The sequence below is a fragment of the Eutrigla gurnardus genome (genome assembly GCF_963514095.1).
Source record: "Eutrigla gurnardus genome assembly, chromosome: 21".
Taxonomy (NCBI): Eukaryota; Metazoa; Chordata; class Actinopteri; order Perciformes; family Triglidae; genus Eutrigla; species Eutrigla gurnardus.
In genome coordinates this window covers 10392379-10408256 of record NC_139932.1, presented here as the reverse complement: position 1 = coordinate 10408256, position 15878 = coordinate 10392379, and the positions used below count along the sequence as shown (strand labels likewise).

General features: G+C 44.3%; 2 protein-coding genes across 2 annotated transcripts; both read right to left on the bottom strand.

The window, feature by feature from the left end:
* Positions 1-9: 9 nt before the first annotated feature.
* LOC311031781 (protein arginine N-methyltransferase 8-B) lies at positions 10-9130 on the bottom strand. The gene is made up of 10 exons (XM_084038266.1): positions 8527-9130; positions 7737-7961; positions 6497-6652; positions 5849-5912; positions 5048-5190; positions 4570-4657; positions 3211-3326; positions 1618-1768; positions 1014-1135; positions 10-779 (listed from the first exon to the last, which is right to left on the bottom strand). The coding sequence occupies exons 1-10, from the start codon at positions 8593-8595 to the stop codon at positions 696-698; spliced, it is 1218 nt and encodes a 405-aa protein (XP_083894392.1). The 5' UTR covers positions 8596-9130; the 3' UTR covers positions 10-695.
* A 1762-nt stretch (positions 9131-10892) lies between these two features.
* LOC311032116 (zinc finger protein RFP-like) lies at positions 10893-13402 on the bottom strand. Its single transcript, XM_084038748.1, has one exon. The coding sequence runs from the start codon at positions 13362-13364 to the stop codon at positions 11739-11741; it is 1626 nt and encodes a 541-aa protein (XP_083894874.1). The 5' UTR covers positions 13365-13402; the 3' UTR covers positions 10893-11738.
* Positions 13403-15878: the final 2476 nt, after the last annotated feature.

The following is a 15878-nucleotide window of genomic DNA, read 5'->3' as shown; positions in this document are numbered from 1 at the left end:
GTTTTTACCGATCAAAACCAAAAAAAATAAATCAAAATCCAAAAGTGGTACATGACGTATTGCATCTGGGTTTGTTGCTGTTCTGAGGCATTTTATTTATTCCGGCACCAACATACAATTCTTCTGATTTATCCTCAATTAAACAAATACAATAATTGCATTTCACATTTTCTGAAATCATGGAAGCAAATAAAAATGTTCACTTAACAATAAATAGCAAACAGGGTGTTTACTTCACCGTCTACACAATTACAAATCTTAACGAATGACTAAAGGAAAAACAGATGACGACCTGTGACCCTCTGGACATCACGCAGATCAATGCTTTTCAATTAGCTGCACTAACGATAGAAAGACCCATAAATCTGTTTAATTTTACACTCAAAATGAATAGAATCTCCAGGAACTAGTGAGAGGGGGGAAAAAATAAAATAAAATCAAGTTCATTTAGGATGTTACATTCAACGACGTGCCCGACTCGATCGATGTTGGTACAGGTTAGTGGCACTATTGCTGATCGATACTTGCCCCGTTCCGATGACATCACTTAGTTGCTGGCATGATGGCACCTGGATTAGATGCGTGTGGTCGCTCCCTCGCTGGCCGACTGGAACGCCTGTAGGAGAGGCTGCGCCGCCTCCCTCTCCGAGTGTGTCGAGAGGAACTGAGGGTTGTCGGTCGGGTGGTTGTCGCTCCTAGCGCATTTTGTAGTCGTGGGAAATTGCGGCCTCAGACAGCTGTCCCTTAAAGTCGAGCTCCATGGTGAACTCCAGGTCACGCTAGGAAGGATACATTTTTTTATTATTATTATTTAAGAAAGAACAGCAGAAATATCAGCTTAAAAGTAGCCCATACTTTGTATTATACTTCAGCATTTCCATTTAATACTACTTTATATTTCTGCTCTACAGTCACCTACTGTGTTACGTTCAAAATGATTAAGATGTTACATATAAAAGTCTCTCTCTGCCAGAAATTCAAACTGTTGAGGATCGTACGGCTGTCAGCCTTACCGCGTTCTTTTCATTGGGCCTGACAGCGATGCTGCCAAAGATCTCCTCTCCCTTCTTGACAGTTAAATAGTCCTCCAAGTAAAACACCGTCTGCTTCCAGTGTGTGCTGGCAGCATCTGGAGCTGAGGACAGCAGGGGATGTATGTGCATGAGAAAAAGGGAGAAGCAGTGAGTTGTGTGGAGGATGTAGAGGAGGAGGGTGAAGCAGGAAGAAGAGATAGTGAGGAAGAAATAAAATAAGTTAACGTACTGGTTCCGGTGGGCATATTAAAATGGAAATGTACCAGCAAGACACCTGAACGTGGCTCATCCAGTGAGAGAAACGGAGCGGCTGAAGGGAGAGAGCTCAGCCTCGGGCCCAACATACCCGGCCAAACATAGAACCTCCTCTACGAAACATTATGTAAGCGCTGGATGCATGAATGTATTAGCATAAGCTTACATAACCGCTAAGCAACACTCTCTATAACGGGCATCACCGGTGCAAACGCCGGGCCGGCTCATGTAACACCAGCAGAGTGTAGCCAAGAGCTAAGACGCTGGAGTGCTCAAATGATACACTTGCCTCCGTTTTTTTTTGTGTTGTGAGTAAACAGACGCTCACCGGTGGAGAAGCCCGTCTTCTTGTGACACTTGGTGAACTCGATGTTGAAGTAGGTGACCAGGGCGTGGACGTAATCGTTCCGCTGGACCTGCAGGCAGAAGGCCGAGGTGAAGGACAGGTCCTCTGGCTTCACGGTGTAGATGTCCACTTCCTGCATGAAAAAGGGCAAAGCACTCTTTACTCATGAATGTCGAGAGCTCTCTTTGAACTTTTCAACTCAGGAAATATCACAGTAAACCCCCCCAAAAAACCCCCACTTGCCATCTCTCACACACGCAGTACATGTATATCTCAGTCCTCGCTTGATTATTCACCATAATTATTGTGCAAGTGGGAGGGTTTGTGTGTGAAAGCCCACAGGTTGAATCACGGGCTGGCGAATGAAGCCTGCTCACAGTACACATGCTGTGTGGGTGTTCTCCCTCAAGTCTAGGGAGAGAGAGAGTGTGTGTGTGTGTGTGTGTGTGTGTGTGTGTGTGTGTGTGTGTGTGTGTGTGTGTGTGTGTGTGTGTGTGTGTGTGTGTGTGTGTGTGTGTGTGTGTGTGTGTGTGTGAATATGGCCGCAGATTCAACTATCACATCTTGTTACCTGGCAGGCATGCATGCGGTTCCAAAAAAGGAGTGCATGCGTGTCGAAGAAGCTGTATTGAAGAGGATGGGGGGGCGGATTTTACACCGCAAGCTCTCCATCTCCCCATTGGGCTACGGAGCGCCTGGCCATGTGGCGTCAGTGTGCCCCGACTGCCATTTAACACCTCGGTCCTTTCCAGTGACACCAGGCCAGTATCGTACGCAGCAAATTGTGGAGAGGAGGAGGAGGGGGGGAGTCCCAGGGCACGCGTGAGGAATGAGTGGCAGTTTGAATTAAGAAGGGGTGAATAAGCCCTGAATGCATCCACAGACAGCGAGAATGGTGGGTTTTCAGACCGGCGTGTCGCTAAGTACTTCGTAACCGCCCTCCAACCTAACGCATAAGTCACACGAAAGGAGGGTCGGTGCTTGTACAAGTCCATTTTATTCCCTCCGGTGACTCGGCGCCTGCTCTCGTGTGACATTTTACCATCTCACAGGGGGAGAGACGACTCAAAACTATCGAGGCATGACATTGCTTAAATCGGAGGAGACGAAGGAGAAGAAATGATTAAGAAGCAACGAGTGAGAGATGAGAACATGATGGGAAAAACACGACAAGGAATGCCGATATAATGGGAAACTCAAAAACATGATATAAAGCAGAGAGAAGGGACGGTGAAAGAGGAGACGCAAAGATATGAAAGGCAGAAGCTATCACCTTCCTGAATGCTTTGTTCATTTGTGAGATGAAAGACAAGCTGCTGTTCCAAGCATGGAAACGGAGCTTGCACACTATTATAGCTTCCCCAGAAACCTTTTATTAAGTCCTAGGAAATAGTCCAGCTTTCCTGGGGATTGATCGTCTATGGCTTCTTTTAGGACGCATGCAGTCGGTGGCAGAAAGTGGAAAATCCTCACTTGTTGGTGCGTACGCCTCAAACACAGGCTTTTAATACTGCAAATGCTTGTCCACACTCCTTCCACCATGCATGCATTCGTACATAAGGAAAGTAGACTCACCTTCAGGAGACAGGCGTTAGTCACCACCTGCTTGGGATCTACCACGTCCACCAGAGGCTCTTTGATGGCCACATTGCGAATGCAGCTCATGTCAAACCCGTACACGTTTTCCCACCCTGCGCACACACAAACATAAATACGCAGAGTGTATATGTTTTTTTTTCTTACTTCATGAATTTTGATACACTTGCAAAGCTCTGTTCCCACTGAAGCTGTCAGCGGAAAAAATAAAAAGGTAGGAGAGAAAATTCAACAAAGCACTTAACCCTGCCAGGAAAAGCAGAAAGACAGCGTGAGTGCGGGACTGTCTATCCAGCCCCCCTATGGGGAGTAAGAAAAGGCCTCTTGAAAATAGACTCCAGCCTCCTCTGCCTCCTCCACCATGTCTGGCAGGCTTCTTTTTTTCTTTTTTAAATATGATTTGGGCTGAAAACACACCAAGCAGGCTTTCCCTCCCCCACTCCCTCTGTCCCTTCACTCCACCTTGCCTTGTCAGGGGGCCAAACGCTGAGTCGGAACAATGAGAAGGTGGAACATGCCACCGACGCAGAAAGAAAACTAAAAATAAGGAGTGCGAGGAGTTTGGGTGGCCTGAATTCTTTTCGGGATTTACGTGAAAGCAGAAATGTGCCTGTGAAGATGTGATGGAACACAGACGGCCACCTGCGCAGTGAAAGGAAACTCTGTCGCCGTTATTAACCTGAGCCTAAATACGAGGGCGAATGGCCCCCTTTTAATATCAAGGCTTGGATCTGGATCGCAATGTTAAGCTCAGTGCTCCTGCTGTGGCAGTTATTTGACCACATGAAGTGAGTTTTGGAGCAGAGAATGTACTGCAGTATCAAAGCACGGCGCTGGTTTGGGTACCACTCTCTGATGCGGCATATTTTTACCATTTGCATTGGCAGATTGCGAGACGATAGCTCCCAACACACAGACTTTAGTTGTTTAGTCTCGTTATTTTGTGTTTTTAAGTTTCATTCTGTGGTATTTTGTAGGTGAAGACCAAGGGTGTGTCCAGAAGTAAAAATCATAACTTTAGCTTTACTAGATGTCTGCTGACCAAAATCCATTCACCAATACATTATCAACCCCTCTCATAGGTTATTGAGCTGTAAAATGCATTTATTATCAACAACTGCTGGTTTGATTTATATCAAACAAACAGATTTATCCTCAAGCTGCAGCTCTCATGAAGAATAGCTTCTTAGAAAGTGATTTTACATTAAGCTGGAGTTTGGCCTGACTTCATCTGCACTGTGGCCATTAATTATGCACCGCTGAGAGGGAGAGAGAGACAAAACGGATGAGCATAAAAAAATAAAAAAAAAACCCAACAAATCTTCCATTATTACTCACAATGAATCTTGAAGTCCTTGTACTGTCTGTCCTCAATGGCGACCACGTAGAGCGCCGCTCTGTCAGGGAACATCAGGCCTCCAGGTTTCTGAATGCAAGAAAATCTATTAATGCACACACACACACACACACACACACACACACACACACACACACACACACACACACACACACACACACAGGCCATCCATTACTTGTATTGTTCCCACACCTGGTGTGTAATATAAGAACACATGTGCAGAGTTTAAAGCCTGCAGGCAACTACTGAGGTTGGAAAACCAGCTCGTCCGTGTATGACCTCGGCATCTGGGCAGCAGACGCATGCACACACACGTACAGTAAATCCCCTGATACGTAAACACACCCGACAGTGATGCAGTAAAGGCCTTATTTGTCCCTCCAGCTCCACACACACACACACACACACACACACACTAAGCCCAGTCCTCCCCAAGCCCTCCAGCAGCACCATCCATACCAGCCACTTGTCCCTGGCGAAGATGACCGTGTTGAGCATGGACTCGTAGAAGAGGCAGTAGCCCATCCACTCCGAGATGATAATGTCCACCTTCTCCACGGGCAGCTCCACCTCCTCCACTTTGCCCTTGAAGATGGTGATGACTGCAACGCAGAAAATAACAGCAGGCGGCCAATTACTTCACAGCATCTTCACCACGTTATATACAAAAAAAAACGGACAACAGCTCTATTCTCAGATGACATTGTTTTCATGCTTTGGGATTCTGTAAAATTAGCACGGCTTAATTAGTACGCTCATCGCACGCCTCAGTGCTTTATGCATGAATTTATCTCGGTTTTTTCCATTCTGGCCTCTTTGACTCATGATATGGAGACTAGAAGATAGATTTTTAAAAAGAAAAGCAGCCTATATATTGACACGCATATGCCTTATTAAAGCCATCATGTTCAAATACCTGAAATGTAAATATAAAAGGCAAGAAGCAGCCTGATGCCAAATGTGCAGGTTATGAAAGCCGCCATCGGTTGCCAGTCCTCCATCTGTGGAGTTCTGGGTGGCATCTCACAGTGGTAATCATCTGAGTGGGGTTCTGACTGATGGCAGATTATTTTGACACCAGAGGCGAGCTGCCAGTTAACCGTCGGGACCGTGACTAACATTGTCGAGTGTGACGCTAATGATGGGAATATGCTGATTTCTCACGCTACTTCTAAATCCAGACGCCACGGCGCTGTCCTGCGTTCAGACGGGATGGAGGCGAGGAAATACGGCGGTAATGAGGGAGGCGCGTCGACTTACCGTTGTGGAGGTGATTTGACTTGATGATCTTCTCGGAATATTCGGATATGCTTGAACATTCAATCTGTGGGCACAAGGACAAAATGATGCGTCTTCCTGAACGAGAAACGGCTGCACGTGCCGGCGTTGCAACACCGCCATCGTTTCGTAACATTTCATCAGAAATATCTTCCTTAGTTGGAAAAAAAAAAGTAATAATTTCCATGTCAATGGACGCGACCTGCTATGGTGTTAGCGACCATTGTCCCCTCCCCATTTACTGAAGGTTAACCTTTGGGGTAACATCAGAAGGACAGATTTAATCAAACGCTGCAAATCCATCCGAACACTAATGTCCCCGATCACTCACCTCAGTACCCTGTGCAGCATGAAATCTAATACACCACCTCCCGTCCATAAGCATATAGCATATGAATTATACATTACTGTGGGAGACGCTGCATGGAATGGTGAGGGGAGCCTGATGTGTGCATGCCATGTATAGTGTTTGATACGGAGACAGAAACGCCATGGATGAGAGATCATGTGACAGCAGAGACAGATTTGATATTTGGACGTGGGAAAGGTGTGAAGCCTTTCTCTCTCATAAAGGTTTAACAGCAGAAACGCCTGGATGTTTCTAATGCGTAGTGTATCTGTCCGTCTCACCCCATACACGTGTTTGGCGCCGGCGTTGGCGGCGAACATACAGAGGATCCCCGTCCCACTGCCAACATCCAGGACGATCTTATCTTTGAACACGTGCTTGTTGTGGTACATGGCGTTCCGGTAGGTCAGCGTCCGCACCTCGTCCTTCAGCATCTCCTGTTGGGGAAAAAAAACAGCTGTGATACATAACGAGCTTTCACGGTCTTAAACAAACACGCACACCTCTGTGACATCTACACTGAACCGATACCTGAGTTATCCGATAGTGGGATTCATAAAATGCTCAAAGGAATACATAATAGTTGCGTAATGAATATACAAAATGAGTGGGCCCATTATGCTAAAGCACAATGCATTTTATGGTGAATACATCATTTTCTTCATGGATAATGAGGTAGATAAGGCAGTATGTAGGCCAGAAGCTTCTGTGACAGTGGCAGAGCCTCTTGAAATAGACAGGAGTACAACACAAAAGCCTTTGGGGACGGGCCCGATATCCATCTCCCAGAGCCCATTCACACATCCCACTTTCGGTCTTTTCTCGCTATGCACTCCTCTAATCAGGGCACTCTCTTTGTCTGCAAGCAGACAAAAAACCTGTCCCACATGCTAAATATGGACACCGTACGTCCCCAAACTTTTCCACCACCACTCCTTTCCGGATCAAGGTCATTAGCTAGGGTATAGCTCAACAACGAGGCACGGATTCCTTTTCATTTATGGACTATTGAACATGGACTATGATAATGCATCTGGTTTATTTAGTGCTAGTTGGTGAGAGAAAAGCCTCCTCTCTCTTTCTGTTTCCCCACAAGATCGTAGGCGGACATGTGCGTCGCGTTGGAGTTTTTCTGTGTGGAGTTGATTCTAATCTTGGGGAATCATCTTGATATGTATTAAGTATGAAGTGTATTTTTTTTAAACTTTCTTGCAGATTTTTGCATCATCGTACTTTGATGGTGTTTGGTTTCATACTTTATTTGAACTGGCTTGTATTTGTACTCGGCCTGGATCTTTGTTTTGTTGTTTGGGCTTAACTTGGCTTTAAGATTTGAACCACAGCTAGAAGCAAAGCCTGTGTGTCCGTGGAATGAAATCAGCTGAGCTGTTTGACATATCCTGCTGGCTGTAAGCCAGACTCACAGGGTTGAAACGCCTTAAGGAGCATCAGGTCTGACATCTGGTGTCATTCGTTTACCCCGGTCTTACATTCCAAGCTGCCGTTAGTCAGCCTGCCTACCTCGTGGATGCCAAAGTGGGCATAAGAGTCAAAGTAGTAGTCCCGTGATGTCATTTCCTCCGGGCTCATGAACTTGGCAATCTTGCCTCGACCGGGACAGGTGGCCAGGGCTGCTACATGAGGCGTATGGGGGATGCAGGGCACATGGTGGGTAGTAGGCACTGGTTTAGGCAGTGGGGAGGGCTGGGCAGACTGGGAGAGGGGGGACGAAACAGGCTGCTGTCGCTGTGAAGGAGAGAGAAATGAATAAAAAGGGGAGAGTGTGTATTAGAATTTAGAAATTACAGACATGAATGGGTTAAAAAGAAAAAAGCAGAGGGAAGTATTGAGTGCCCAGGTATAATAGAGTTATACGGGATACATATTATAAGCAGGCAAGTATTCACATATAGTCTTTGACATTACACAGACAGGAGAGTCGGAGAAGAGCCGGTAAAAGACGCAGGTTCCGTTTCAGCACCAAGGACAGCGGACAAAGCCACGTTCAATACATCTCGAGTTGATCGTTAAACAATGGACTACGACCCTTCTGCATGCATTATAATTAATGTTGCGATGACCGCGGTCTACTTAGATCACACTAGAACATCTGCAGCGCGCTGGGAAATGCACTCTGCTTCCCCTGCACGCCATCATGCGATTCTTCATGCGATCCCAATGCGGACAAGACGAGCAAACACGCGTCAGAATACATCATATTCAAGTCAAATGTGTTGTCAACGTAAAGATAAGCATATTAACTGTCCCGGTCCCGCGTATTGCCGGGCGCAGGACACCACAAGGTCCCTACCTCCGAGCTGTCCGCCTCCGCCATCTTCCGCCGTAGCAGCAAACAACGCGACGAATGCCTCAGTCCCATGAGAGCCGACGAGATTTAGGCTACAACTCTTTTTTAAGTGTGGAAAATCCGAATAGAAACGTGTCGGAAATGAAACACTAAGCCACCGGAGATGTGACTGGAGTGCAGTCGTGGGTGAAAGTCATAATTAGCCGGTTTAGTATCAGTTTCCTCCGAATGCAATCCGTTCCCCGAGAAAAGTTGTGAAGTGGATTCGCGCCAGGTGGAGCGCGCGGAGGTCCATGCTGTGAACGATATACAGGTTGTTTTTTTTTAAGTGGGAGGACTCGGGAGGGGGGGACTGTTTCCTGGTGAGTCTGCGCCGCGACTAAAAGGTTGCGGGTTTGATGCCGGCAGGAGTCACCGTGTCCATCATCATCAGCACCACCGTTCAGTCAGTGTCCTCGCGCACGGTGCTGTGAAGTCTCTGCGCGAGACTATCCGAGGAAGTGTCGCCCACGAGCAAAAAAAAAAAGAAAAAAGCCCGGCTCTAAACAAAAGTCCGCAGAAGTTAAACGTTTCTAATCTTCTGCTTCTCTCGGTCTCTCTTCACGACCTCCCAGCGTCGGGACTGGGAGGACTGAGATTCTCGTGCCGGTAAAGAGGCGGTTCAAAGTGTGAGTGTGTACCGCCGTGACACACGAAGCCCATGGAATAAATCGTGACAAAAATATATAAAACACGTATAAATATCTGCTGAGGACAGATGCCTCCTCACTCCAGACTTCCCCACGAGCCTCTACCGCTCGCTTATTATATAAGTGTTTTGGGTGTTGGAAAAATGAATGGATATTAATGTTGTCCATGTTTTTGTATACATACTTGAACCACTGTACAATAAAGTAGAGGTTATGACATTTACAAGGTTCCAGTTACTTCCGGTGATGCATTGATATTAAAATGTAATGTAGTTTGTAAACTAGTTTTTACTTGGCGAGTTATTTGGCGGCCTAAAATTCACCTCAGCCAATCAGAACCGAGGAGCACGGTTCTAGAATTATCTGGACCATGTAGAGAACCAATGAGAAGAGACGTCTCATGACGTCACATTGTTACCTGAAGGGAATCTAACAATGTTAAAGAAAGCTACTTGTTGCCCTTCATCACTTGAAGGAGACATTAGGGACAATAAGTTAATTCCAGTACAATTAATACTAATAATTTAAAAAAGGATTTATGAATGAAAACAGTCATTTAATTAATGTAGTTCTTCGTGAATTATCAGGATTGTGCGATAATTAAAGGTATCCTTATGTGCTATTGCTTAAACAATATTGGTGCAACAACTACGGTATGTCAATCATGATTATAAATAATGTTTATGTCTTCTTTCAAAAAAAAAAAAAAAATACACCTGGCCAGTCACAATAATGCACATGTGTTCTGTTGTAGTGTTAGGCCTCTCTGTCCAGGAGCCAAGTGGGAGGAGTTAATCAGAGAGATTCAGCTCACCTGGTCTGACTGCAACACTATACCTTATAAACCAGGTCAGTCAGCCAGCCTTTCTCAGCTGGCTTCAACCTGTTTGGTCTTATTACATTTACATGTAAGTATTGTTACACTCCTTTTTGATGATCGACTCCGAGGCAACAAAAGGTCAGCACACTTTCATTAATCATAATCAGTGCTAAGGACAGACCAGGTCGCCACTATTTTTTGGAGCGCCACAAACATGTCACGAAAGAAGACATGATATCAGTACTAACTCAGATATCATGATTGAGATACCTTAGTATACTTAATTAAAGTGTAAAGTAGTATACAATGGAGATACACAAGTAAAGTACAAGTACTGCATTAACACTACAGTTAAGTGCATGAGTAAATGTACTTAGTTCCATTAATTCCAGCAGTGCATGTTTTTAGTTTAATATGCATAAAAAGAAGCAGATCACATGGTTTAGAAAAAACAGATCCAAACCAGTATAACTACTAAGTACATGAATTCAAGTACTGCATATACAGGAACAGTGTTATGGTGTAACCCACTTAATTTGAATATATCCATTTTAGGCCACTTTATTCTCCTAATGTACTTTTCAGCTTGAAATGACTCACTTATGTTTCAGATTAGACTATCAGTATATTAGCTCAAATAAACTCCACTCCGACCAGCTTCAACATGAAAGTACTGTTTGTTAATTAATGCAACAATATTAATGACATTTTAACACATTTTTCAAAGCAGGATTGATTTTTCCGCATTGTATTTTCATAGTGTAATGGCATAACCCTGCCATTTTTAATTTCCAAAGCATAGAACATTTGTATCAACACTTCATACTGCCTTCCACCTGGAAATCATGTAAAAATATCTTATAGTTTGGGCTGTTCATTAATATTGTCTATAGCCCACTGTCTGCATCTGCACCTCTTCCATTAGCTACAGACACGCTCATTTCATGCTTTAACAAAAGATCCATTCGTAACCTAATCTGACAAATATCGCAAGATATGTCGCTAGAGAAAGTGGGCTTGTGTCCCATTAATGAAATACAATGAAGGCGCGGTGGGTTTTAGTCACAGTTATGGATGAGGTCCATCAGCGGAGCTTAAGAACATCAGCCCACGCATCACACTCGAGGATAATGTGCGCATCCACTCCATCGCACGCGCACACACTCAAATCGGCGTGGGGGCGGGAGAACATAGGCAGGAGTGAAAGAAGTGGGCAGACTACTATTGATTGACTTACACATTTCACAGCAGATTTGCATCACACCATCTGAATTGTTAAAAAAAAAAAAACTGCAAGGAGCCAGGGGGATCACTGGGACTGATTAAGAGCAGGGGTCTTGAGGTTAGATATCATGTTTGTGACCTTAATGTCAGAAGTTCAAGCCCCATGACATCCATGTGTCTTTGTGCAAAACACTGAAACTGGTACATTTACATTGGTCAATGACAGAGGTGTTGCAATGTGCTGTCCCTTTGTTCACACGATAAATCATATTCACGATGACAAAAACGTGTCTGATTTTTGCGGGAATTTCACTTTATTACATTCAAATGACTTAAATCAAAATATGCAACACAATATCTTAAAGTCACATTATGCATAGAGACAAAGCAATTTAGATATCTTCTATATAAGATAGAGATATGATAAGTGTGTTGAGCGACACCAATATTACTTTTTTGTGGTCTTTAAAGAAGTTATGACCTCAATGTGCTTGAGGTACAGGGGTTATGATGAAGGGGACAGACTCTGTTCCAGTAATGCTGTCTTCAAGGCAGAAGTATGGATAGAGTTTCTCTCTAAAGCGGCAGTCAGTGAAAGAATACATATGTGATTTAGAATTCACATCATAGAAAGAAACCTCTCTTTTATTATAGTCCACAAAGATGCCCACCTTCTCAAGCTCTTCTTCTAGCGTGCTTTTAACTTTGTATTTCCCGTATGTTTGACATATATGCCCATCAAGCACAATGACCCAGTAAGAATTTAGAACCAAAGGAGCTTGCTTCTTCTTTCTATCAACAGACTCTCCGACCACTCCAAGAACCCACTTCGTCATCCCTTTCACTTGTACCTCATAGTAAAACTTCCCTGCTGTGAACCCCTCCTTCGCCAACACCTCTGCATGCACCTCAAATCGCTTTGGATTGTCGATCACATCCTGTTTCGTTCCTGTGCAAATTGCTTGTTTTCCATCTTGGCTTATGACAAGTGTACAATATGCTGTGTCTGGGTCAAACGTCAAGTCCACTGCGTGTTCCCTCACTCTTTTCATTTTGATCTCAGGAAGCGCCTCCGTTATTTGATCAACTCTCTGTTTCAGCAGAGTCGCAGCATCTCTCACTGCCCCGAAAGACAGATCGCAGCGAACGGCAACGTCGGCCCGGGTGGCGTTTAAAGGAGAGCTCAAGGTCAGGAAGCTCCGAAGGAAACCATAGTGATCCTCAGACTGCTCCAGCTGCTCCAGCTGGCTGCTTCTGCCCTGGAGCTCAGCGACGTCCATCCTCAGTTCTGTGAGAAAAGCGTCAGCCTTCTGCTTCGTCGCTCTGTACCGCTCCTCAATCACCTCGACGAGCTCGGCCTGGCTCCCCTGGATGGCGCTGATCAGGTCGGTGAAGACCTGCACACTGGCTTCTTTCTCCCTCTCAGCCTCTACCTGCCTGGCATCAGCCGAGCGTTCGATCTCGGCTATCTTCTTGTTCCGCGATTGCATCACTTTCTGGATATTTGCCACTGTCTCGCCTTTTTTCGCCATCGCTGCTTCACATTCTTCCTCAAGCGGGACAACATCGTGACTCTTGTGATCACTTTTGATACACAAGACGCAAATAAAGGTCTGGTCAGTCCGACAATACAGGTCTGTCATCTTGTAGTGCGCCTTGCACATTCTGACGTCGAGATTCTTCAGGGGGTCTAACAGCGTGTGGCCCTTGAGGCCAGCGACTCTCTGGTGTGGCTCGAGGTGCACTTCACAGAAAGACGCCAGGCACGTCAGACAAGACTTCACGGCATTTCCCTTCCCTCCCTCGGGGCAGATGTCACAAAGAACTTCTGCCGCCGGAAGACTTGGTGGGTCTGGAGTCGAGGGTTTCTCTTGAGCTGACGCCTTGAACTCAGCGACTAACTCAGACACGACAGAGTTGAGTTGGAGATCAGGTTTTTGTGAAAATTCCCTTTTGCATAGTGGACACTGATAAATATCACTGCTGTCCCAATACTCATAGATGCATTTACTGCAGAAGTTGTGTCCACATGGCGTGGTAACTGGCTTTGTGAACACATCCAGACAGACAGAGCATAGGAACCTCTCTTCTGACAGCAGACCGGCCATCTCTGAACAAGAAGTAAATACAAGTCATACAATGCAAGATAACAGATTAATACGACCAGCTATTCATTTGATCATACACAAAAAAACACATAAAGGAAAAGTTGAGCTACTTTACCTTTTCTTGCCTGTGAACTACTGCGAGTAAAAACCAGAGGAGACGGAAATGATTTTGAGTTTTGTTTCAGCTGGATGAACTATTCACTTCCTGGAAAAAAATTAACTCTTTACATGCATCCACATGCGTGATAATATTTAAAAAATGACACATCCACTCAAAAGTGAAAATTAAAATCACATTTTAGCTCATATCTAGTATACATTTGAATCATAGTCTGGATATTTGACCTTGCGGTGATGTCAGAAAGCTATCTCATCTTATTTCATGAGGACAAAAGAAGAATTTCACAACAAAGTCATGCTAGCTACACCTGTGGGTGTAAAACTTGACTTCATGATGGTGCTGGATAAACGTTGAGCACATTATTGCAGCATCCTGAGGGGACCACAAGTGTTTGTAAAATTGGTGGCAATCCATCCATCACTTGCTGTTATTTCCTCCGTTTTCTTCCAATCTGTTGATTTCATCTCTTTCGTTTCAGACTTGGCTCTCCTCAGAAATCCCATACACAGATTACCATCACCGCGAGTGTTTCTCTTTCACTGCGGCAATTTCCTGCTTCACCTCTATACGATACAAGATCCGTATTAGTCCACCCTGGCTTTTCCTAATCCAGCGCCCAAACGTAGCAAAGAGGATAACACGGTCTGAAAGTTCTCTATTTCTTGATACGATTCTTGCAGTGTGCTATATCTCTTTTTAACATTTTGTCATCATCTGCCTGAATTGTGCTGCTGATACCTTCGCCTTTGTCATTCCTTCATGAAAACCATGTGTGTGGCTTCCAGGTGATTGTGACCACAAGAGGTCAGGCACAACAAGCGGGAGCTGAGTGGCTCAAACTTTGCTCCATCACACTTTTACAGGACACTTCAGGGAGTTGATCCTTATAAAACAATTAAACAATGAAAGCAGTAATCATTTACTCAGTCTAATTTATCCTCATTCATCATATCAATTAAAAAATATCTCAGGCGGAGACATTTTTCCTCATTTATTTTAATTGACTCATTATTTTTCACACTTTCCAACCAATCCTCATCCTTTCTGTGGAAAAATTTCACCACGGGACAAACGCCCAGCTGTCTATGTAACGAGACAGCTGTTAAAACTTGGACATTTAAATGAATGGATGCACAGCACTGTCGTGGCAAATGGGCGTTTTCTTCTTTTTTTGCCTCGATTTTTACACACATCTCTCTTTTCACATTGTCACTCACACAATCACACGTGCACACATCAATGCTCATTATGTCTGCTCCTTAACCAGTTTGTATTTGACATGCATGCTCAGTCATTGCTCTGCTCCCGTCCCCCTGTGGGAGAACGCATTAGCGGGCCACAAACTGACTACAGTACAGCAGAATGAGACACAGAGGCACTGGCTCGGCATAAAAATTTGGCTTTCAGGGAAACCATGTTTCTGTTTTCTGTCACCTATGCAAATATGAGGAAATGGAAAACCGACACGCTCCAAATTACTATCCAACTGTGATATTCTGTACCTTTTTTCCATGTTCTAGTTGGATGATATGGGAATACTAGACCTAATGAATCACATCCTCTGCTAAGTAATGTTGTTTTGGTAGACTGATGGCCGCCAGTCCAGGTGATCTCTGCAGAGTTACTCCCCCTGCAGCCACTGTCTACTCCTAATAGCTTCTATGCTTATTGAATTACTGAGGTGGAATAAAGGGTAAATACATAGCGAGGAGTCTGTTTTTGTCCGAGAGGAAGTCTTGCTACGATGAAGAATTGTGATAACATAAAAAAGGTGGGAAGCAGGTTTTTCAGCTACTTTATTTAGAAGCTAATTTTGTCTTGATAATGTCCTGAACATACAGTCACGAATTATTGTTTCTTTAGAGTTTGGTGTTGTCTTTCTTTTTTTTTCACAAATCTTTTTCTCATATAGATTCAAGTCATGTGGGTTTTTAGAATAGTTGCATATCTTTGGTGATTACATCACTTCTGAATAAAAAAAACAAGCAAATCATTGATCTCCTCACTTTTGGAAATACCAAAAAAACAGATTTACTCATGTACAAACGGAAACACTGAAGTCTCCTCTCCTCTCCTCTTTATCTTTGTTTATTCATGTACACCTCATCGAGAAATTATTTAGTGGGTATGTGGTCGCATTGTAACCAAGGTTATGCTGTTGATAGCACGGTGGTATTCAGCCTATCTTGTGTGGCAACTCCGTTTCCTTTCTGTCACTCCGCATTGTGGCCCTTTCCACAAGTTCACACTGTGCTGCATTCAGGGACAGTCAGAAATATAACCATGATCATAAAAGAAATGTAAAAAAAATAGTTTATATTTTCAAATTGTAGATGATCTTACCATACCAGTTATTCATAAACACTGCTACAATTAAGTTGACACTCAATGCA